Source organism: Pseudopipra pipra, chromosome 8 (assembly GCF_036250125.1).
Source record: "Pseudopipra pipra isolate bDixPip1 chromosome 8, bDixPip1.hap1, whole genome shotgun sequence".
NCBI lineage: Eukaryota > Metazoa > Chordata > Aves > Passeriformes > Pipridae > Pseudopipra > Pseudopipra pipra.
The window spans coordinates 16031617-16054466 of record NC_087556.1 but is presented as its reverse complement, the minus strand read 5'-3'; the positions used below and the strand labels follow the sequence as shown (position 1 = coordinate 16054466).

The 22850-nt window shown below is 45.5% G+C and overlaps 2 protein-coding genes across 8 annotated transcripts in view; one reads left to right on the top strand and one right to left on the bottom strand.

The window, feature by feature from the left end:
- Positions 1 to 5773, top strand: part of ZSWIM8 (zinc finger SWIM-type containing 8) — a 58554-nt gene extending 52781 nt beyond the window's left edge. The window contains exons 23-26 of one of the 2 annotated variants that reach the window (XM_064663754.1): positions 1070 to 1243; positions 2707 to 2826; positions 3780 to 3958; positions 4752 to 5773. In XM_064663754.1, the coding sequence (XP_064519824.1) occupies positions 1070 to 1243; positions 2707 to 2826; positions 3780 to 3958; positions 4752 to 4955 (677 nt within the window). In that variant the 3' untranslated portion in view covers positions 4956 to 5773. The remainder of the gene's footprint in view (positions 1 to 1069; positions 1244 to 2706; positions 2827 to 3779; positions 3959 to 4751) is intronic. The other variant, XM_064663755.1, reaches the window with a different exon arrangement.
- Positions 5774 to 12087: 6314 nt separating this feature from the next.
- The window catches only part of NDST2 (N-deacetylase and N-sulfotransferase 2), a 130199-nt gene continuing 119436 nt past the window's right edge, over positions 12088 to 22850 (bottom strand). For all 6 annotated transcript variants that reach the window (XM_064663770.1, XM_064663773.1, XM_064663771.1 and 3 more), the window contains 8 exons: positions 21201 to 21383; positions 20338 to 20434; positions 18999 to 19122; positions 17465 to 17639; positions 17084 to 17254; positions 15694 to 15803; positions 14156 to 14258; positions 12088 to 14003 (listed from right to left, as the gene is read on the bottom strand). In XM_064663770.1, coding sequence (XP_064519840.1) covers positions 13878 to 14003; positions 14156 to 14258; positions 15694 to 15803; positions 17084 to 17254; positions 17465 to 17639; positions 18999 to 19122; positions 20338 to 20434; positions 21201 to 21383 — 1089 coding nt within the window. In that variant the 3' untranslated portion in view covers positions 12088 to 13877. The remainder of the gene's footprint in view (positions 14004 to 14155; positions 14259 to 15693; positions 15804 to 17083; positions 17255 to 17464; positions 17640 to 18998; positions 19123 to 20337; positions 20435 to 21200; positions 21384 to 22850) is intronic.

The window sequence follows — 22850 nt, the reverse complement described above, 5'->3', positions numbered from 1 at the left end:
CGCAGCATGAATTTTGCCCCACTTTGTGGGTTGCTTGGCACTGTGTGTCTCCTTAGTTGAGGAGGTCAGATGGATCTTTCCTGGGAGGCACACTGTTCTCAGGTATTCAAACATTCACTGGTAAAGGTGGAGGGAAAAAAAAAATGGAATTTGGAGCATTGCTCAAGCTGGTGTAGCACCACAATGAAGCCATGAATAAAGAGTAACAACGTGCACACATCTAATGGCATGTCTGCTCTGGAGTTCTCAAGCAAACCTTGCTTTTTGCTCTATGTACCTTTCTTGAGAAGGGACAGTTAGATAAACTTGAGCCTGTTGTCAGAGTACAGCTTACTGGCTCAGTGTTAACTGCTGTCAGTACAAGTTCAGGTGGTACAATGCAATGGATTTGCACTTGAAACCTGTGATTTCCCTTGATTTTGCTCATACTAGCTAAGTGTCTGAAGGCGACAGCTTCTCGAGTCTCCTTGCTGTTATTACTGCTGATACATGCTGCCAGTATATGCAGTGGCTGTTCTTTCCAAGAACGGATTGGAGGTCAGCCTCCAGTAACACTCTTCCTGCATGGTACCTGAACGGAGTGACAGCTGTCTTACAGCAAAAGTGGAAGAACCTTGCACTGTTGGACTTGATCTTTGAGTGACTTAATACTGCTCCTGCTCAGTAATTTTCCTCAGCAGTTTCTCATCAGGTGTAGACATACACGTGCTCATTTCCTGGGACAAGAAAGCAGAACCAAACATTTCATTTAATAATAGCAAAGACCTTTGAGTCAACACATGTGTTTACATGTAAAACAGAGATGTTGTGCATGTTTGTGAGATACTGCAGAAGAGGTGGACACGCATGTAACTGACCCCTTCAGGCCCAGCTTGCAATCAAAACAGAGATATTCCTGGCCCATGGTATTTCAGCTTTAAGTCTGTGGGTTTCGGTTGCTGTATTGTTCTGTTTAGGGGAACAGAACACTGCATTGGCAGGGGGCGGTCACGTGAAGAAGATGATGTCCCATGTAAACTTTCTTTTAGGCTGGTGGTGGGTCCTAATGCTGCTGTTTTGCTCTCTTCAGTAGGCAGTGTCCATGCAGGATCAACGTTCCCAGCAATTCAGGGGGCTTCCTTGACACCTCTGTCCTCACAGCCCAACTCCCTTGTTACAGGGGGTTTTCCTGCCGAGGATGAGCAGCACAGTCAGCCTGTGAGCCCCCAGGGTCTGCACTACCTCCACTCCGCATACCGAGTTGGTAAGGATGGCCAAGTGGGTTTCTACAGCCTCCTCCAGAGGGGTTCAGGGCAGGGCTGCAGGTTTTCACTGTCATTTGGCAATTTGCTACTGTTGGGAGTGATGGCGTCTTAGGGTCATGGGAAAAGCAAGTTGATGTTCATATGTGGAGGCTAAAATTAAGGTAAAGCATTAGAAGATTGAACAATTGCTTTTCAGGACCATCAGAGCAGAAGAGAAAGCTGAGTGGGTTAGAGCTGGGAAGAGTCTTGCCTTTCAGCAGATGTACATAAAGGAGTCTGGATAGGGCTCTGAGCAAGTTGTGACTATATGAAAAAATGGTCTGGATAGGGCACTGTGCAAGTTGTGACTATGAAAAAATGGTGTTTGGCTCCTGCTGCTCATGGATGGTGAAGGTACACCTCTAGTTTAATACCAGATGAGTTTTCAGAGGCACAGAGGGGTGTGCCCTGTGCCTTTCCAGTTAGGTTGTTGAAGAGAGATGCAGAGGGAACTTACATTTTATGAAGTGTGAGTGTGTAATTAGCATTCCTTTCCCAGTCATACTGGTTATGAGGAGATAGTCTGTGCCTGAACTGCCATTGTTACAAGGGTATCAGTCTTAGGGTTTGTGAGTGAGCTTAGATTTCAGTAAGCTACTGTTGTAGTAGGTAGTAAACTACTTGTACGTAGTTGTGGTCCAACCCAGTGGATGCCTGGGGAAGGAGAAGGGAGCCTCTAAGATGAGCAAAGCCAGCAAAGAAAGAAAAACAGCAAGAAAAGGGAAGGAAAGCTGTCCGAAGATTGCTTGAGTTTTTTTGTTGAAAGCTAGAGCAGAAAGTACTTGTTAGCTAGAAAGGGGTGCAGTTGTCATTGAAAAGATCACAGTGGTAAGTGGTAAGCCATGAAGGGTGTTTAATAGCCTGAATAACAGAGAGGCACAGGCACAGAAGAAGGTCTGGAAGATCAAGACACGGCACATGTTGGTATTTGAGAACTGTTTAAATGGAAGGATTTGCCTGAAGAACTGTAATGGCGTAGGTGAAATGTTTGCGGATTGGCAGTACTGCAGCTCAGTGTTGGCCTGTTGTCTTTGCAGCAGAGCAGGTTGGTTTGGGTAGCTTCTCTGTTGCAAAATTTAGATCAAAAGCATTGCTTTCAGGACACCTCTTGTGGTGCAGCTTTTGGGGCTGTCTGCTTGACACTGTGGTGGGTGCTTGTGGAGTGTCTCATCGCAGCTCTAGTTAGGGGCGATGGCTGTGCAGGTTTCCCAGCCTGAAGCAGCAGATCCAGAGGTTCTTGCGGATAGTTTCTGTGCTGGCAGGCTCCAAGAGGAGCCTTTTGTTTCTGTCTGGACTCTTTGCAGCAATGGAATTTTCTGTTGCTAAAGGACAGGCCTTCAGATTGTGTTGCAGTGAGTCAAATGCTGGACTAAGTCTTACTGGGCAGAAGTGCTGCTTGACTGTGGCTGCCCCTTTCTCACAGGGATGCTGGCTCTGGAGATGCTTGGCCGAAGAGCTCACAACGACCATCCCAACAACTTCTCCCGCAGCCCACCCTACACAGAGGATGTAAAATGGCTCCTTGGGTTAGCTGCAAAGTTAGGTAAGGCTCGGAGCAGTACTTCAACAGAAATTCACTTGCTGGGATTTGGACCATGGTGGGAAAAAGCTCTCAAAGGAGTGAAACTTCAAAAATTGGGTGAACCTGATGTCGATCCCGTTCCTGAGAGTGTTTCAGAAGGTCCCTACTGTTCTTTCATCCAGCCATTTGTCCAGTTTCTGGGTTCTGTGGGCATGCTGTTCAATTTTGAGGCACTGGATGAAGTACATGAGATTGGATAGGGTTCAGAGCGTGTCTCTCTTCCATTCTTTAACAGTAATTCTTTCTTTTCTCTTTCCACTATATTGTAGGTATTCCTTTTTCTTATGTACATTTATACCTTCTGTAAAGAACCTTTTATAGCAATAGGTGCTCAAACCACCAATTGTTTAGGGGTTTTTTATTTTTTTTTGTTTTGTTTTTACTTCTATTTTGCTCTTGGATCTTTTTTGTCAGCTCATTTTTTTAGTTCTTTCATAAGCAGTAAGAACTGAAAAAACTAACCACCCTTACAAACAGCCTGTCTGGTGGCACAGCTTCTGCTGCCCCTGCTGGCAAAGCTCCACTGTAGGAAGCAGTGTCTACAGCCTCCTTAAGGCCTGAGTGCTGGGACATCTAGGTGCTTCCTGGATGGGCAGGCAGAAAACAATGGAGAAGGTGCAATGTCTGTCTAGTTACCTTGCCACATCAGTTTTCTTTCATATCCTCCTTAAAGACAGGTGAACTTTGAAATACCAGTGACTGAGGTGGTACCTGGTTTCTCCTCAGACCTGATGGATAAATCAGAATGTTCTCTTGTCCCTGTGAGTGTGCTAGCCTCTCTCCCCCAAGCCTGCTGGAGTATCCATTACACTGAGAAGAAGGTGCTCCAGATCCAGGTTCTTGCTGGGAAGTATGTGATTTCTTGTGTGTCTCTCATTCTAACACTGTTGTTCTGACTTCTCCTTCCTGTGCAGGTGTAAACTACGTGCATCAGTTTTGCGTTGGTGCAGCCAAGGGGGTGCTGAGCCCTTTCGTGCTCCAGGAGATCATCATGGAAGCTCTACAGAGGCTCAACCCTGCCCATGTGCACAACCACCTGCGCACCCCAGCCTTCCACCAGCTGGTGCAGAGGTGCCAACAGGCCTATTTGCAGGTAAACTGTGGCCTGTCTTCCTGCCTGTCAAAGCTGCCAGGCCATTACCTACCTTGCAGGTACTGCCTATGTGTGCATGTGCAGCGGAGAAGGGGCCTTGGGTACTGGTAGCTGAACTGGTCCATTGCCTGATGCATCCCTCTCCCTCAGCAGGGACTAGAATAGGTATCACTTGCCTGTATGGAGGCTGCATACAGAGGAACTCATTGTACTGCTTCTTCCAAGGCCTCTTGCCTCCTGTGCTCTCCATGAAGGCTGAGGTGGTTCTGTGTCTTCCTCACTCCAAATGCTACCCCTGCTTTTAAACTTCCTGAACTTTCTTTGCTATGTTTTCAAGCCCCCCTGTCCACTCAGTGTAAGCCTTACTTCGTAAACCCACTTACTCCGTACGCCTTAGCAAAGCAGATGTCTCGTGAGCAGGCTGGGTCCCCGTGTGTAACCTGCAGAATGAGAAGTGTGAGGGTTAGATGCTAGTGGTGTGGAGCGTTACCTGGCCCTTTAGCACTGTACTACGGCCCAGTTCAGTGCTCATGAAGGGGAGAGCACCTGCTGATGCCTTGTGCTGCATTTTGGTGCTCTGAGGGAGCACTGGCCTTGGCTGTATTGGGGGCGTAGGATACAGCACTGCTGGCTTTTGAGATAGTTCTCCTCTGCCAGAGCCACTGAGTCTCAGGACTCCTGGTGAGTAACAGGATCATGTGACATATTGCCTTGGAAGCTTGAGTCCTCTGAGTGTCACCAGCATGAGAGTGGTGAGCAAATACCTTAAGGCTCTTTCCCTGTTCCCATCCAGTACATCCATCATCGGGCGATCCATCTCACTCCAGCTGACTACGATGACTTTGTGAATGCCATCCGCAGCGCCAGAAGCGCCTTCTGCCTGACTCCTATGGGCATGATGCAGTTTAATGATATTATCCAGAACCTAAAGCGCAGCAAGCAGACGAAGGACCTGTGGCAAAGAGTCTCTCTGGAAATGACCACCTTCTCACCGTGACATCAGGCGGAGCTCCACGGACACACAACCCTTTGCCCAACATAGTTGTAGTTCCATTTACACCATCCTTCCTTCTGGTGTCTTTTTTATTTTAGTTTTAACTTGTTGGAAACCACTGATCTGATGTATTTATACCATGACATTCCTCTCCAGCACTGTTGCGTGTTGGCGCTCTGCTTTGCTCGCTCTTCCTCCTCCTTTTCAGTGGGCTGCAGGCTTCAGAAGCATCAGGAAATGAGAAGGAAGTTGAGCTGGCTGCCCTGTGGTGTAGTCACTGCTTTTTTCCCTGAGCCCCAGGAGGCTGTCCTGCGAGCAGTTTGCAGTGTGATTGCGCACATGTTAGAGGGGTTGGGGATTCTGTCTTAAATATTTATTTTGGCATTTATAAATATGTAAACTTTTTTTTTTGTATGGGCTTCTCTTACTCCACACACCATCTCCTGTTGGGAGTGACTGGGACTGCTGTGCACAGTGAGTGCTTCCTCCATCCCTTTCAGCAACTCCTGCTGAGAGAAGCTGAGGCTGGAGTAGCAGGGCCAGGGCCACCTCGGCAGCTTTCTGCAGCAGCAGCTGAGGGCAGAGGCTGGAGCTTGGGCAGTCAGTCCATGACTGCGCTGAGCTGCCTGGAGGCTGCCAGAAGTGCTTGGGCTCTTTCTCAGGAGTGTCCCTCACTGGGCACTGCTGGCTCATAGAATGTTTTGATCCTGGTTGTTACAAATTGTACAATCCTGTTTCTTTTGGCTGGGGTATTACTCTCCTGTAATCAGTTTCTTATCCCTCGTCTCTTCTCGTTTCCTGATTAAACACTCGTTTTCTTAGACTGACTCTCTCTTCTCTCTGCTATGATGTTGACAGTCTGATGGAGCTGGCCAGCTGTGTGCCAATGGGAGCTCTTGTGTGCCCTGGTAGATAGCTGCCTTGCCTTGGGGAACAGCAATCCAGCACAAAGCAGGAGGCCAGAGCTTTTACACAAGCTCTGAGCCGAAGGTTTCTTGCCTGGTGGTTTTCTGAGAACAGTGTGCCTCTGCAGAGACTGAGGTATGTGTGGACTGGGTTGTTGATGACTGTCAAGAGAGTTGGTAGTAAGCCTGGGATGTTCTGCCTACAGTTCTGTCAGTCACTATGTTCCTTTTCTATTCTTGACACCATTAATGTGTGATAATGCAGAGCTGTGTATTTCCAAAGTATCAAGCAAAACAGCAGCTGCCCCTCCTTGATGTAATTGTTAAAGAAGGCGAGTGGTTTGCTCCCATGTGTTTAGAGAGATACTTGGTGGACTATGAAAGATATCCAATAGGGACAGCATTGCAAAAAATTAAATTTAGAAAGCTGAAGTGTACAAGCACATAAATTTCAGGGCTTTTACAACTGAAAGGCAGATAATCATGGATGTTAAGAAGCCAGTTTCTCAGCAGTAATATATTTTGCTTCTTACTTGGGTTTAGTCAATGACAATCGGAAGGGTTTTGTTTCTGCAAGTTAGAATTATGTGCCTGTTTGTATTTAATATTTTCAATGATACTCTTAAAAAATAAACAAGGTAACCCCTAAGCACAGGGCAAAACAGATGAACCAGGCTCCTTTGGTTTGACTTTGTGTACTGCACAGGCCAGAGAGTATTACTGAGGTTCCTCTACTTCTGATTGTGCAACAGTAACTATTTATAAAGATCTCCTTACAGCCTCTTGTATTCCTCCATAAAGTGTCTAGCTACATGCTAATTACAAATGCAGATGTTCGTAACAATGTGTTAAATTTTGTGGGTTTTAAAGTAAAGTCCATGTTGATTATGAGCTTCCTGTGATTGGGCAAAACTTCTGGATTTGACTGGAGAGCACAGCCTTATGTCTGGAAGGTTTGGGTTCCTAGCACAGCCTTATGTCTGGAAGGTTTGGGTTCCTAGAACACTTTCTGTGCTCTCTGGTTCTTGCATGTTCAGAACTGCAAAAGGAGCTCGAAAAAAATGAGTTGTCTAATAAAGTCTAATATTTTCCTTTCTACTGCTATAGGAGAAAATCTGTGGAAGAGAAGGGAGCATCTTTTAGAAGGCAGGACGCAGAAGGGAAATGGGTAAAAGAGCTGAACATTAATTATCAGGAGCAGAAGTGATTGCAGTAAGGATTTGAACTGAATAGGGAAATGAAATCAGAGCCTTATCTGTGAAATCTATTAGAAGACCCTGAGCAGGCAAGTTTTCAGACTACTGTAATTATAAAACACCAGGAGAATGACAGCACTATCACCAGTATCTTAGTTTTGGGAAAATACAGTGGAGCTGTTTACTCTGAGGTTAGAATGGACTTTGTCTGGAAGTGTACTTGCTTTCATTCTGTGTAGTTCTCATAAAGACCAAAAGAAATCACAATGCTCATTATCTCTCATTGTGCTCAAAACTTTCTCTCTTTGGTTATTTTACCCACTCTAGTCCTCATACAGATTGCACTGCTTCTATATGAGGGACCCTATCAGGCTTGTCTTCCAGCAGCTGCAGAGCCCAGTCAGAGGAAGAGCCAGGGAATGTCACCTCAAGTTGACATTGGCTGAACAAGCAGCTTGGTGGTATGAGTCACGGGTTGGTCATTTCAGAAGTTTCCAATTTTGTCTCTGAAAAAATTCATCAGAGTGAGCAGACAGAGATGGGAACTGTGTGGAAGTGCTGCGCTCTCATTTAGGTCTTCCAGAAGACACTTTCAGTTCTGGATCTCTGCATCTGTTGATTTTTTATTCCTGAGCCATGTCCCACAGAAATATTTCTGAGCAAGGACAGGAGAAAGTGAGAAAGGAGATGATGATGCTTTTCCTTGCCATGTGGCTGGGAGGTTGTTATTTTTCCTTTGTAAGAAATGGGATGAGCCCTGGTGGCCTGTTTAAACAAAAATTATTACCCACTGCAGTTTTGTTAGTTTGGTCACTGTTCCAGGAGTGGGAAAAAACACAGGCTTAGAAATTCTGAAAAGATGTTTCAGTAGAAGACTTGTAAAAGAGGTTTCAGGCAACTCAAATTTCCTTTGCCTTTTAGTTAACCCATGTTTTTTCACTTTGATCTCTAGGATGTAAGTGATGTCTGTCTAGGACCTTGCCTTGCTAGCAACAGATGAAGTGGCTGCAGTCAAGGCCAGCTGCCACAGCAGCTGGATGCTTCCAGTGTAGAAATGATTTTACATGACTGAGAAGCTTCTTCTGTGCTGGCTACCACCTCTTCCTAGGCTGGGCAGCAAATACTGAATTTAGTGAGTACTAATAGCTACAGGTATTTGTCTGGATAGGGCCTGGCCCCCAGTTGCATGAAGAGAGATGATATTCTGTGATGGGAGACCTCGCAATGGGTTATTGTCACGTTTGGTGAAGTCCAATTCACTGTCTGTTCCTGAAGGTAAGATGAGGTCTTTAGACCTTCCTTCTTCCCATGTCCTCTGTTCCCAATCACTTGCTTTCATTTGCCATATTTGTTTCCTCTTGTGCCCACAGGAAATAGACTTTCCCTCTTAGCTTCTACTGTCTCTGGAAGTAACAATTCACTTCAGTGGGGAGTTGGAGAAGTCAAATTTGTACAGGTGCAGATGGAACCCACTGAGAAGTGACTGATGTCTTTACTGCAAGATACTGTGGGCTGGTTTTCACTGTCCCACTAGTGTTGAAGATTGAACTGCTTATTAGCCCTAATTAGGCAGTGTGCTAAGGGCAGCCTTGCACTGTGAGTTAACCCCGTGTCTGCACTGAAAGTTTTGTAGGTACTTCAGCTAAACAATCTGCCATGGTGCACAGGTGTGTGCTTTGTGCTCTGTCAAGAATCAACAGAGGCAGATAAAAGCAAATGGTGTTCCAGTGTTAGGATACTTAGAAGGGGTTCCTTAAAAATGGAGAGTCCCTCTGTGTCTCATTTTATGTATATACAGTAGGGACCATACCTCTAAAAATGTAAGGGAGATAGTGTCATAAGATAAAGGTGAGATACAGTAAGTGAAAGGGCCTTTTTTCCCTGTCCCCTTCCCTAAGGACATTAGTGGGTGGCCATGTAGTGTCATTACCCTTGTCTTCATGCATTCTTATCCTGTATCTGGGACAGCAGCATTTCTAGAACTGTAACTGTTGATCTCTGCATGGTTTCTGAGTCTTTAGGGCTGTCTTGGCATAATAAATCTTGGCATTAGTGTAGTTGGCAGAAGATATGCCAAGACTGGACTTCATTGTAAGGAATAGTGTTGGTTTTACTCTTATGGAATGGATAAAATAAAGGTTTTAGTCAGTCATTGCAAGCCTCATTACTTGGAACACATGCTGTAGAGGCTCTTTTTTCTGTGTAGGTCAGCTATGCCAAGCTCTCAGAAAGCTGGCTCCCCTCCTCCTTTTCTGGACATATTCACCTATAACCATCTTTCTCATCTATGAAAGGCTTTTTTGGAGGCACTTTCTAGGAATGGGGATTAGCAGAACAGTATTTGCCTTTGGACTTCCATGTCTTTACAGCCCATAAACAAGGTGAGTTGGAGCTGTCCTGTGATGAAGCAACATGCCTACCAACACATGGCTGGAATCAGCTGAAAAGCCTGCTTCTGGCTAGTTTTGTTTATGGTCCTTACTATTTATTGGATATGTATTTTTCTTTTTGGAGAGCCCATTCAGAAACAGCCTTCTGCAGAGTTGTTGAAACTAAACTTTTTAAATTTTTTGCGTGGGTTTGTTTTATCAAGCCTGTTACTGTTGTATTTTGGAGCAGAACACAGGCTTTTACTCTCCCAGCTTATTTAGCGCCCTCTTAGCTGGTGTTAGACAGGGCTGGAGTGCACAGAACAGCCTTGAAACCCCAGTCAGTGGAAAAGGAGTAACCACTGAAGTATCCATGACGGTTTTCACTGCCTCCTGGTAGAAGTCAACAGCTGTAACAACATGACATAAATTTGAAATAATTTTCTATAAGAGGTGGGAAAGTTGTATTTTTCTTATCTAGACATTAAAAGAGGGGCAGGATGTAATGGGGAAGATTATGTTCCAAAATGGGAAAGTGTGCTCAGTCTGCTACTAGTTCAAAAAGTTTTTTGAACTGTGGTGCAGAAAGTAAAAGGGTAGGTTGGGCCATGAGGACTTCTTAGCATTTGATGACCATGACTGTTGTACAATTATGCTTTTAAGCCCTACTGCTAGACTGAATGACTCTCAACTACAGTTTATTTAAAATATTTTGTGTTTTCTCTTTCTGTGCCTGAATTTAGCTGCCTTTGGCATGATTATATTGAAGGTGGGATCTTTTGATGGGTGGTTGTGGGTTTGTTTTTTTTTTTTTTGGTTGGCATGTTCAGACCTGTTGGTTTGTCATTGCTTTTCTGGCCACGTTACTATTGACTGCTGGAGCAAGGAATCAAAGGATGCTCTTTCCAGCTGAGTGTAAGGGCTGAAAAACAACAGGATGAGTTTAATTGAGTGGCTTGTTAGATTCATATCACTAGACTTCTGTGTGTCATTCTGACTTTGAGGAGCTGCAGGCTTCTGCCAGGAATATATGCCTCTGCAGTGCTGTCATCAAGTGAAAATTGCAGTTTTCAGAGCTCAAGATTTTTGTGTAGAATGGATACATGCTGCCACCTACAGAGAAATTCTCCAGTTCCCTTAGAAAGTCTTCACTCCAGAGTTGACACTTGTACCAGTATTTCCTGTACCTAATAGAAAGAGGTAGCAGCCTACTTTTAAGTACCTTGCCAATTGAATTCCAGATGTTGTATGTGAGTAAAAATTCCAAAGAGCTGTTGCCTATAATTGTTTTGCCAATTCTCACCTTTCATGCACCTGTCTTAGAATCATGTGCCCTTCTGATCCCTGGGTCAAATTACTCCTTTTTAGTCTGATGCATAGGAAACTGACCCATTTAAAGAAATATTATTTTATTCATTTAAAAAAAACCCCTCCTTTAGGTACTGTTTTGTACTTAGCATTTTCCTTGTCTTAGAAGAGAACTGCTTACCATGAAGTTCTGTTACTAAATGTTGAGGCAAGAAGATGAGGTTTATTTCCACTACAGAAGTGTAAGGATCTGTAATGTTTAACTGCCTAATGTGTCAGTACCTATTTATCAGTGTCTCTCACTGAAAAAAAAATGGGTTTTTTGGGCTTTTTTGGTATCAGAGATCTGCTGATATTATACAAGCTTCTCTTAGGGAGGCAGTGTTTGTTTCCACAGCTTTGAAGGGATGTCTGGAAAGATGGTAGCTTCTGCCCCAGTGTGCTGTCAGGGAGAGGTAGCAGATTTGAAAATGGTTCTTCATCAGGTAAGGACAATCCTATAGTTGGAGCTGACCACAGCAGGTGATTTGTTTGTCATTAACATAAGCAGTAAGAAGTAGTATAGCATAGAAATTAAGCAACTAGGGGGGAGGGAGCAGCCCTTTGCTGCCTGGAGTGCTGGACTAGCAACAGTATGCTAAACACTGACATTTAGTGAGCCTCTCCCAACATTTATTCCTCATACCTTGTTTGTTTTTAGTGTTTAATTCTGTCTCCCCATGGGTGTACCACAGTCTGAGGTAAAGGATGAAGTAATTGTGTAAGTGACAACCTACAACGGATTAAAAGCAGGAAAATGTTAAAGGGAGCAGCAGTAGCATTGGACCTGGGATCCCTCACCTTCTGTGGCAGCATGTAAAAACAGCTGCCTTGCTGCATCTGTGGTTACTGGTGAAGTGCATGGAGAAGTGAGAGCTGTAAGACTGTTTTATAATGCTGTCACAACTGTGCCTATTTAAACAATGTTTTGGTTCCAGTTCCCTGTGAGGTTGTTTGTTTATTAGTGTAGAGCTGCTCATGGGCTGCTGGCCCAAGGCACCAAGCTCTGCTATGGCAGGAATAGCAGCTGAAAACCACTGCAGTAGCCAGGGATGGCCTAAAAGTCACCACTGCTGCAAACCACCAAGAATGAGTCTCTAACTGCAGGCTGTGTGCTGTGCCAGCATCTGCAAGCCCACCAGTGCACTGGCTGAGAGAGCAGCCTTAGGACACTGTTTCTGTGTTGTTTCAAACGAAGTTAAACACCTTTGTTGCCCTCCCAAATATCAGCTCTAGGGCCTGGATTAGGTTTTTCACTTTTTCTTACCCTTCTACAAGCTTAGGGTCCATGACATCACTCCAAATCATCACAGAGAAGAAAAATAAGTAGTACATTTATTGAATCTCCACTTACTACTATTTCTAGCCTTTATTCAGACACGTGCTCAGCTTCGAGAGCCAAGAATTTCTTCATTATCATTCAATGTGAATGATGCTATACATGAATCCAGTGCAGGAAGTTGGGCTTTTCTCTCTTAACAGGACTGAGAGAGCGGTTTCTAGTCTTTCCATCCTTTTTTTTGGCTGCACAAAATAACCCTTTCCAAGGGCACATGAAATAAAATACTATATTGCATACTATATACATTTACATACAATGGTAAATGCACCATTCATTCAGAAATACACAATACCTAAGGCTCAACGGAAAAGCTCAATTGAAGCACCTTCTCTCTGGATAGGAGAAAAGTAGCTCATGACACTGGAAGTTTCCATAACCTGTGTTCATGTGGATCCTGCCCCTCTGTTCTCTAGAACTGCAGCAATCTCCAAGGACCGCCTGTGCCGAGGAAGGAGGGACGATGGCCCACACCACTGCAGAAGCCCATGGCTCAGTGACAGAAAACATGTACAACCATGATGGAGGATTCCCTCTGAGAATAATTATCCAGCAACTGCAGGAGGCAGCAAAGCACCTTAGTGTACTTACTTGACCTCATGCAGAAGTAGTAAACTGAACAGCGCCTTTTGGACATAGGAAACCACTTCTGGTGCAAAGCCTTCCCTTTATATCTGAACAATACCTACTTTTGACTGTTTTTTGCTTTTCTCCTTGGATTGTTGGACTGCAAGAAGATTTAAAAAAAGTGCTAGCTATTGGATTATGTGGTTGGGGCCCTGGAGTTGTTGGAAAGGGAAAAATGTTGCTTTTTTTTTAGCTGACTGGACATGGGGAACTGAATTGTCTGCTTTCAGCTGTCTCATCAGCCTTATTTTACAATACCTGAGCTTTGCCTCCCCCAGCTGCTGTGCTGCACTGACACATGCCTCTAAAGTGCTCTAGGGGGACATTACTGCTCCTTGGTTATCTTTTGAAATGTGTGAAGTCCCTGCAGAGAAATACTTGCCCCATTGCCACATGTGGCAACCTCTTCCTTAAGATAACAAAGCAATTCTGTGTCTGTCAATACCTGCAGCTTTGCCTTATCTCCCATTGCCATTGACCAGAGGCACTGGACACTATCACACCCAAACTGCTGCAGGTAAGGAGAGGCAATCTTCCTTGTCTATCACAGCTGTCTCCCAGAAGGTGCAGTCCCCAACATCCACAGGCAGTGGCACTGTAAGCAATGGGCATGGCCACCGTGCTCTCCAGAGGGAGGAACAAGGCATTCTTGTACCTTGCTGTACCACATACGGATAGAATTTGGGGTTCACTGGACTAGATTCCCCTTTTATTAGGCTGCTGCTCTTTTCCCAGCAGTAGGCTCAATAGCTCACTCTGCAGTCTTTACTTCTGGGCTCAGAGGAGTAACACATTAACTCCAGCTAGTGCCGGTTTCATAGACTGAGAAAAGTAACTTAAACATACAGAAAGTGTTAACTCTGCTCTCTCCCCTGCTCGAAGTAGGGCAGGCATTCCAAATCTGTCCTGTAAATAAAAGTCAAATTGTAACACAGCATTAATACTCAAGAATGTGACTTGCACTCTATGCCCCAGGGCAGTGTCAGAGGCAGCAGCCCTTTCCAAGGGTCAGGAAAGGCTCCACATGCATATTCTCTGCTCCTGCTCATTTGTCCATTTGTTTTGGCTTGACGAGAGATGGCATCATAGCACACATTGGAGCACCACACATCCCAGTGGCACTGGGGGCAGGGGAGTCCCTCTCAGCTCCAGCTGGAGTTCTGCAGTTCCTCTCGGAGCCAGGTTGGAAGGGGCTGCCCAAGTCTGTTCATCAGCTTGGATAACTCAATGTTGTGCTCCCGGTAGAAGTCCCTCAGAAACAGCCGTGACTGTGTGGAAAAAATAGACCACGTTAGCATGAAAGAAAATGTTACCCTCAACACACATTCCATAGGTGATCAGGACAGATGGTAGTAAAATCCAGGTTGGTTTTCTGCAATGTTTCCACATCTCTTGCTGCCAAGAGATTTGAATTACTCACCAAGGAATCCATATCAGGGTATTTTCTGCCTTTACTCTTTCCTAGGCATTTAGTTTTTCCTCCATCTAGCAGCTGGCACCAAAATCCTTTTGCTTCATCAAATCTGAAAAGAACACTTGTCTTTAAAAGATTCAGCCACATGCCCAATTAGCAGCAGCAGAAGTTAAGTAACTCCATAGATATGCCCTATTTTAGTGATTTATTTGTGGTATTTTTTCCTTTTTTTTTTTTTTTTTTTAACACTTGCCTGCTTTGACAAGAAATCATTACAAACGACTCAGCTTTATGCAAATTTCAGAGGTAAAATGGTGTTACAATATTTGTTCATGGGGGGGAGATAATAATCAATGTTTTAGTGTACGTAAATTCTTTTACATCGCCTCACTATAGTTGAGTATTCAAGAATCCCCCAACTGTTTAAAGAGTCAAGTGTTTCTCTTCTTGCTAAAACACAGGTATAAGGCAATGCTGGGAAACATGTCTGGACCTGGTCTGGTCTGGTCTGGTCTGTCCCCTCGGTTGCCCAAAGGTGAGCTTGAGATTTGAGCAAGTACCCTACCAAACCTGAGGCAAGCTGTCCAACACCATTTACTTTCTGCCTCTGGCTGAAGGGTACCAGCCAGTACCACTCCTGTACCACTACTCCATTTACCACCAGCACATGGGCTTCAGCAAGTAAAGCTCTCAGGTAACCTGACATTTCTCTAAATCTGCTCTCCCCTGGGGAGCCATGTGCCACCTCCTTGGAAAACAGCTGCAGGAGGAGAACTGAACTGATTCTCCTCTGCTGCAAAAGGAAAGGGTAACTGCTGTATGCCCCCGCTGCCCCCCCCACCAGCCTCAGCTACCATAGTCTGTGATGGCAGAGATGATGTGAAAACACAGGTTTCAGCTGCAAAGAACAATATTCAGCATCTCCAGTGGGCTTGCAGAGTTTCCACTGAAGACTGGTATGGCCACAGTTCAGCTTCAACAGCACTTCATCTATTCATATTAACTGTACTTGCACTGTGGGCAAGATCACAGTAACGGCTGAATAATATCCTTTAACGTAGTAGCAGTGTTAGCCTCTCCTAACACTCCCTCAGATAGCCCTGGGCACCTGTCAAATCCATGTCTTCTGTAGTAACAGTCTCTACCTCAAAACTGTGCAGTGTGTCCCTAATTTCCATTTGGGTGAAGATATGAGCAGCTTGTCACACATTTTTTAACATACCTCCTACTTTCTGTCAGATATAGGTATAACACAAAGCATAAGGAGTGCTAATAATTCCCTGAAACCACGAGGACCAAATGGAAGAAACATCATAGTTACTACTGTGAGCAATTTCATGCTTCTCCATGACAGTGCCAAAAGCCACCCTTTCCCCTATAATTTCTGGAAAGACTAAGCTGTGATTCCAGTCTTGATACAGTGTCTCATGCTATCTGAACCTAATTTTAGGTTAGGCACACCTCTGAAACCTTTGCAGGTCTTGTGCTCAGGGACAAAAAGTATTTTTTCAATCAAGAGCTTACTGGCTGAGAAAGCATCCTACCTGAGGGCCTGCGTGTAGTTGAAGAGCGGCGTAACTCCCAAGAACTTCTGGATGTTGTCCATTACAGAGGCAGGGTTGTGTCTCAGCTCCTGACCATCCACAATGAGAAGCTGAAAAGAGAGCAGCTGCCTGAGCCTCTGCCAGCTTGTGCTGACTGACACCTGTGAGCTCCCTGGATCTCTAACTGCCCCCAGCCTTCACACCTGTGAGTAAAGGCAGCCAAAGTCTGTTCTAGAACAACACAGTGGGGGGATGTGGCCCATTTGCTACCACAGATAGAGAAATTATGATCTGGGCCACAAGTACCATAAAACAGTAGATCATGACAGGCTTTGCTTAATAAAGTTGTCTTTGGCCAAACCCTCTTTAACTAAGCACTAAGACCCAGCAGTAGCATGTACAGATTGTCTCTGGACACCTCATGTGTACTTTTTAGATGTCAGGAGCCATTGTGCTAAGTATTCTTCTGTAACCTGTGATTATTCTCCTGTTACAGATATCACAGGCAATAACAAACATTTGTGCTAATAAATTACCTATTCCAAAGAACAGAATAGAGAAATAGTCACATGAACTGAAGACTGGAGGAAGGCAGGAGAGCCTGGCCCACACAAGAACAAGGATGATGTGTGTCATTCCTCACAGCAGTAACCTCCGGGAAGAGTAAGGCAAGGAGATACAAGCCCAAGAACGCTTTACCATGTCTCTTTTAGTCTTGGCAGATCTGTAATGAACAACTTAGGCTCTGCTGCTTTGGCAGAGAATAAGAGACTAAATGGGCATTATAAACCTGCTGGACTGAGAATAACTTCAGCAGCAGAAAGGAACTTGAAAAAATATCCTAACTCACACTATATATGTATACATATATATATATATTAGTCTCAAAACTTCTTGGGAATTTAGAGGCAATAATGGTCTATACTGTTTATTAAATGCCATTTTGCAAATTTATACACTAAACAGAATCCTGACATCTCTGCAGTGAGCTTTCCTTTCTGCAGACAGCTAAAGGCTTCACAGCAATGAAACCGCAGCAGGTAGCTAAAGACCTGGGCCTGAAGAGGGTCCCTGAGCTGCAGGCTGCCAAGAAGAAAGGAAGGAAGTGCTAACACTGATGTTCTTGCTGAACTTCTGAGTACTGTGGAGCTCTCTAGGAGATCACAGTATCCTTCTGAACTCGTTTACTTTTACAAATACAATAAAGTGCAAAATTGGAGTATTCAAGTCTGATTTCTTACCTACTCATAACAGGAGAAAGGAAGTGGTGGCTCTTTTCCAAAAGACAAGACAGAAGGGGAGCACATGCATATGAATCATTTTTTTCCCCTCTTCTCTACAGTAAACCTACAAAGGGCCCCAGGAGAGCCTCTGCTACCAAACCTCCTACCTGCCCTGAGGGGTAGTATGTGAGCCAGCGCTCCAGGTGTGTGGAGTACCAGCCAGGGAGCAGGCACCGGCTCTGCAGGTTGCGCAGTTCCTGAGGGGCCTGGGATTTCGCAGAGATCACTTGGTAGAAGGTGTAATTGAGCGCCACAGGGTCATTGTGAGCACGCTGGTGCTGAAAAACACAAGCTGAATTTAGGAACAGGAACACGTGATTCCACCTTGTATATCTCTGTGCAGACCCCCCTGACTCAGCACAGCTGCTCACAAATGCCTTTGTATGCCAACCTGTCCACACCCTGCAGGCAGCCTGCCTCCTCTATGGAAATCTCCCACCCCACTGCAATCTCTGGCCCCCACCCACAGAACAGTGCAGGGAAGTTACCTGATACCACGAATAGGCTCGGTCAGCAGGGTTGATCAGAACAGTAATGATTTTAGCTCGAGGCAGCAGGGCTGCACCACGTTTTGGTACCACCTCTGTGTCAAAGTAATTGGCACTCTTCTCAAACATGAAGTCTGTGCTGGCATTGGAGGGGATGGGAAAGAATTCCATGTACCTGCCGAACAGATGGGATACTGGTAAGCAGCATGGCCAACAAAGAAATGGCACCAACCCCACAATGCCCTCACTCCTCTTGAACTGACACAGTTTGCAACACAACTGCACCTCCCCAGTAATGCCATGAATGGGCAAACGGGTGCAGAGCTGGCAGAGGTGTGACTTGGTGGCACATGACATAGAAAGTTGGGAGATGATAAAAAGGTAAGGAAGTATTTTGCTGAGAGTGTGTTCCCCAAGTCCTTAGGCAGTGGAAAGAAAAAACTTGGGGGTAAGGAACCAGTTGCAAGCTCTACTAGAAAAGACATTTTGTCCAAGAATAAGGTCAGAATCATCTGCCTGCTCTGCCACTGACAACTTGTTTAAACCTGTCTAAATCCTATGTCATTTTGTACCTCAGTCCATAGCTGAGATGCAGGGTGAAGAGCTTTGCCTCACAGAAGCTTGTTGAATTAGTAATGTGGAAACTGTAAGAAATTTGAGTAACTCTAGGGTAGAGCATAGTAAGGGGGCAGGGGATTGCAAAGCACTGGAAGACTGGTCTCTGCTCAGATTTAAGCTGTACAACTAAACGCAAAGATCCTCCTCTTGGATGATAGTGCTTTACTCCTGTGAGCTTTGCTCAAGTACCAACCACCTCCCAGTATCTTTGAAACAGTCCTCTAAATGATCAGAGAAGTCAACCCTCCCACAGGCAAATAAATCCCACAGCAGAATGCCTTACTGCCACATAGCTGTCCCTCAGAGCCTCTCATGAGGGAGGGCAGTGCCATGGTCAACCAAAGGTAATGCTTTGAGCAAGAAACAGCTTTAAACTTTCTCTGCCTGGAAACACAGTGGCATAATAGTGCCATAGTGACAGTAGAACTTCCCTGTCAGGTGCAAACACTTTATCATAAAAAAGACAAGGTATGCACATGGACACTGGGAGCCAGTGCAGGGAACACAGTGGCAGCTGTAAGTCTCGAGGACCCAGAACAACGGTAGGGAGGTTGTCCTCTCTGTATTAGGTGTTTTAACTCTGAAACCATGAAGAACTTTTTAATGAGAACACAGCTGTCTGTTTTGCATGTCAAAGTAAAAGTAAATTCATGACAGCAGTACATTCAACAAGGACTTGCTGAATTTTTAAAGCTAAATCATGCCTACAATTCTCCTGTTCAACAGTCAGTAAAATCAGAAACTACACAGCTGGGTTAGAAGGAAAAGAGAGAATGTGCACTGAGCAATAGCAAGGAAAACAGCTGTTTAGAGAGAGAGAAGCTGCCAAGGGGGCTGAGGTGAAAATACAGAGAGACTCAGGGGAACACAACATGAGTGCACCTTACCACAGAAGAACACGTGTCAGGTTTCTTACCAATCGATTCCTTTATGATAGTTGGGGCCATTAAAAAACTGGATCTCCTCAAAGGTGGATGGACTTGGGAAGTTACTGGTGACAGCTGGATGCATGGTCAAGAAGAAGTGCACAGCTGTTGTGCCTGCAACAGGAACCAGTTAAAGGGACCTGGCTCACATATAACACTTGGCTGAATGAACAGCTTTACTTCACTGCAAAAAACAGTTCCCAGATGGGCACACTCCTATCATGCGTGGCTAACCCACCCCTTAACTCATGCAGGTTACAACAGCAGTGGCACCAAGCACTCTGGGATTGAACTTGCCTGAGCAGTTCAGTCCCACATTTCAGCTCATGCAGCTCATTTAAGTCACCTCCTTAGCATGACAGCTGCCACCCACATTAGCTACCCCCATGCTGGCACAGCCACTGTCACGTGGCAGAACTCATACCTGCCAAACGGGAGGTGGCCTGGGCAGGAGATGTGCTAGAGACAACATTACTGTCCTTGGATGGGAACTCAGCTGGAGATGCCTTGGCCTGCCTGTGCTGTAATGTTTTCCCTTTACCCCGCCAAACCTGATGATCCTGCTCAGCACACAGCTCAGCACACAGCTGTGGGCCTCCAGCAGTTTTCTTACTGTGCCACTGCAAGCAGCTTGGGTCATGATAAACACACACCAACAGAGCTTCACAGTGACACAGCCAGGAGACAGCAGCTCGGCTGGGACAAGCTTCCTTCCGAGACTGATCACCATTTGCTATGGATGCTTGGAGCCGCTGTTTCACCACACTACACAGACAGCCAAGGCTTGAAGACTTGGCTTTAGCTGAAGAGATTTTGCTCTCTTCAGCCTAGAAGGGACTCGTCAGTACAGTATATACAGCTGTGTCACTGCCAACCACAATGCCACAGCAGTTAAAAGGTGGTGACAGAGATCAGACAAAAGAGTTTCTCTCCCTCCCACCGACACTGACATGGAGCATGCAGTGGGTACACAGATCTGTGGCAGTAAAAGCACTAGGGGACATTCACTGTAACCTTTGTTAAGCGTGTGCACTTAGTCCTGCTGACAGCTTATGTCTGTGATACACTAAGGTCACTGCTTCTCTGAGCTTACATGGAAAAGCCAAAACAAAACTCTGCAGGTAGGGGAAGCCAAGCACAATGCCAGAGTGGAAAGTACTGACAGACTTGCCAGGTTTAGGTTAGAACATATCTGAGATTGTCTGAAATGTCCTCTGCGGCCATTTGGCAGCTTGGACAAAGGGCAGCCATACAGATCTATGGCATGGACATTTCCAACTCTCCTTTTTGGAAGTTGCAATCTGTCTTTAGATAAAGCATACACATTACCAGTTTTTTGAGGTCCCACGATGAGGAACTTGGGGAGTCGATCACACGTTTTCTCTTTGGACCAGATATCCTTGTGCCTTTTATCATCACAGGGATTCTGTAGCACAAGAGATGAGATTAAGCATTACCACAGGAGGTAATGGCAAGGGGAGGAAAAGCTGGAAGGGCCAATCCTCTCGGGAAAATGCTATTAGCATATGAAGAAGGCTTCAGAGCCACACTGCTGCTCTGCCAGGCATTAAAGAGGTGTTAAGTAAAAACATGGGGACCATTTTCAAAAGCTCCAGAGTGACATTAGAGCCAAAGTCTCTCTGAGAGTGATAACTACAGGCCTTGCCCTATGTAGCCATACTGGGCTGGGCCACTGTGTTAGTGCACCTCAGCATCTGTGAACTTCTGGCAGACAGACAACTCTATCACCTTCAGTTAATTTCATCTGCTCATTACCATGCAAAGAGCTGCTGCACTGGGATAAAATGGAATAAGCATGTTTTTATTTAATGAACATGAATTCTGCAGTGTGAAATTACTTTCAGATTAATCACATTAACATGCCTGTGAAGTCCTCCAGCACCAAACAGGATTCTTCCTCACATACTTTACACACTTTTCACAGCAGCTTGCCCTAATACAAGCCCTTTAATGACCCAGTCACATATGACAGTCATCCTTGTCCCCAAGCTCACATCACGATTGTGACCTACTGCTCCTACCCCCCTCCACCTTGCAATTTGCCTCACACAGCCCGAAGCCACAATGGTTAAACCTAAAAGCTTTTTGCTTTACCCTGCTGTGCTCTGGATCAGCAGTTTAAATGTGGGATACACCTCTTCAAACACCAGCAGTTAAAGCTGCCTTCTCACCTGCCACAAGGGATTCTTCTCCTGGGGAAAGATTTCAAAGTACTTTTTTGCAAGTTGGACCGGAGGCAATGTTTGCAGGCGAAGGTTGGTCCAGCACTGCACAAACTTGACCAGGCTCTCAAAAGTGTACAGTCCTAGACGGTCATTCCCATAGTTGGACAGGTGGGTCATGAAGATGCTTATCTGAAAATAGGAAAGACATGGGCTACTAGTAAATCAGGTAACAGAAGCGTTTCCTCCTAGCTTGATTCCACGGTCACAAAGAGGCTTTTCACAACTCAGACTGCCATGACTGTCTTGGTTGACAAGTGTCCATCTGCCAGGATACAGCAATGCCTTGAGGCAAACGTAGCACTTTCAAGACAGGAAGAGCTTGGGAGAGGAGGAACTGTAGGTTTCTCAGTAACCCCTTGGAATGGTGTGTGTGGGAAGGTGTTAACAGAGCCCTGGATGCGAGTCCAGAACAGCTTCAAAATCCCATTCAAGTGGCTCTAGAACATTTAGGGGAACAAGGCTTGGTCAGTGACTCCCTTGCAAAGCCTCTTTCATGGGAAAATGGGAGCTTCCCTTCCTCTCCCCAGGGCACAGCCCGGGCAACCTCTCGAGCTGCAGTCTGCTACAGCAGGGGAGCAGGCTGGGGAGGGGCACCATGCCATGGGGCAGGGCACAGTGGCACAGGGACAGTTGTCACCGGAGTTCTTCCCCAGCCCACAGCCTGTCACAGCTTTCATTCTCTTCCGAGTTGACATCTCAAGCGTAAAAGAACAACTGGTAATTGGCACTTTAGAATATGAACAGGTGTATGTGGGGATCTAAATGGGGACTGCAAAGAGACACTGCACTAGGATATTGTCCTAGAAACAGACACCAGCTGGTAAGTTTTAGCTCACAAGAACCTTCAGCACAGGCAGCCCCTGAGAAACGTCCTGCCAAGCCCAAGGATGTTAATCCTTTGGCAAAGTGTCACTCAACAGCCATGGCAGCCGCCCCAGCACTGCAGTGCTCAGGAGCTTGTGTGCTATTTCTGCCTTGCCAAGCCATCTCTTCTCTCCAGCAGATACATTTCCCTCCTGTCAGTTTTTCACTATTTTAACTTTTGGATAAGAGTGCAAAGGACTGTTATCAGCTCGACTCTAGTGTGTGGGTTTGACAGATCCCATGGAATTCAGCATCCCAGTGCCCATAACACAACACTACTTTGCCAGACACAAACCACACCATGGTTGGAAGTTAGAAAAACAAAAACACTGAGGTCGGTGAAGGAATGACCACGTGGCTTATTTACCACTCCTCACACAGTGTCTGCCCAGTGCAGGGAGGGAAACCAACCGCAGTCACAGCAGGGGCACCCACTGCTGCACAGTTCTGGGTTCAATTCTGATGACGCCAGGTAAGGGCAGGAGGCAATAACAGGCTTCCCTGGCAGGGGGCAGGAATGGCTTTCCCACTCACAGTAGGCAAAGAGCAAAATGGGGAAGCAGGAGACAGATGGTCTTGGGATGAAGAAGTTTGCTGGCACTCGGGAAGTCTGAATTCAGTTTTCTGCCCAGTGTCACCATGGACTAGTCTCAGCAAGACAAGAGATACTCTTTCTGCCTGAGCCATCCCCAAGACACTGTGAAACAAATTTAATCCTGTCTATATGGTGCT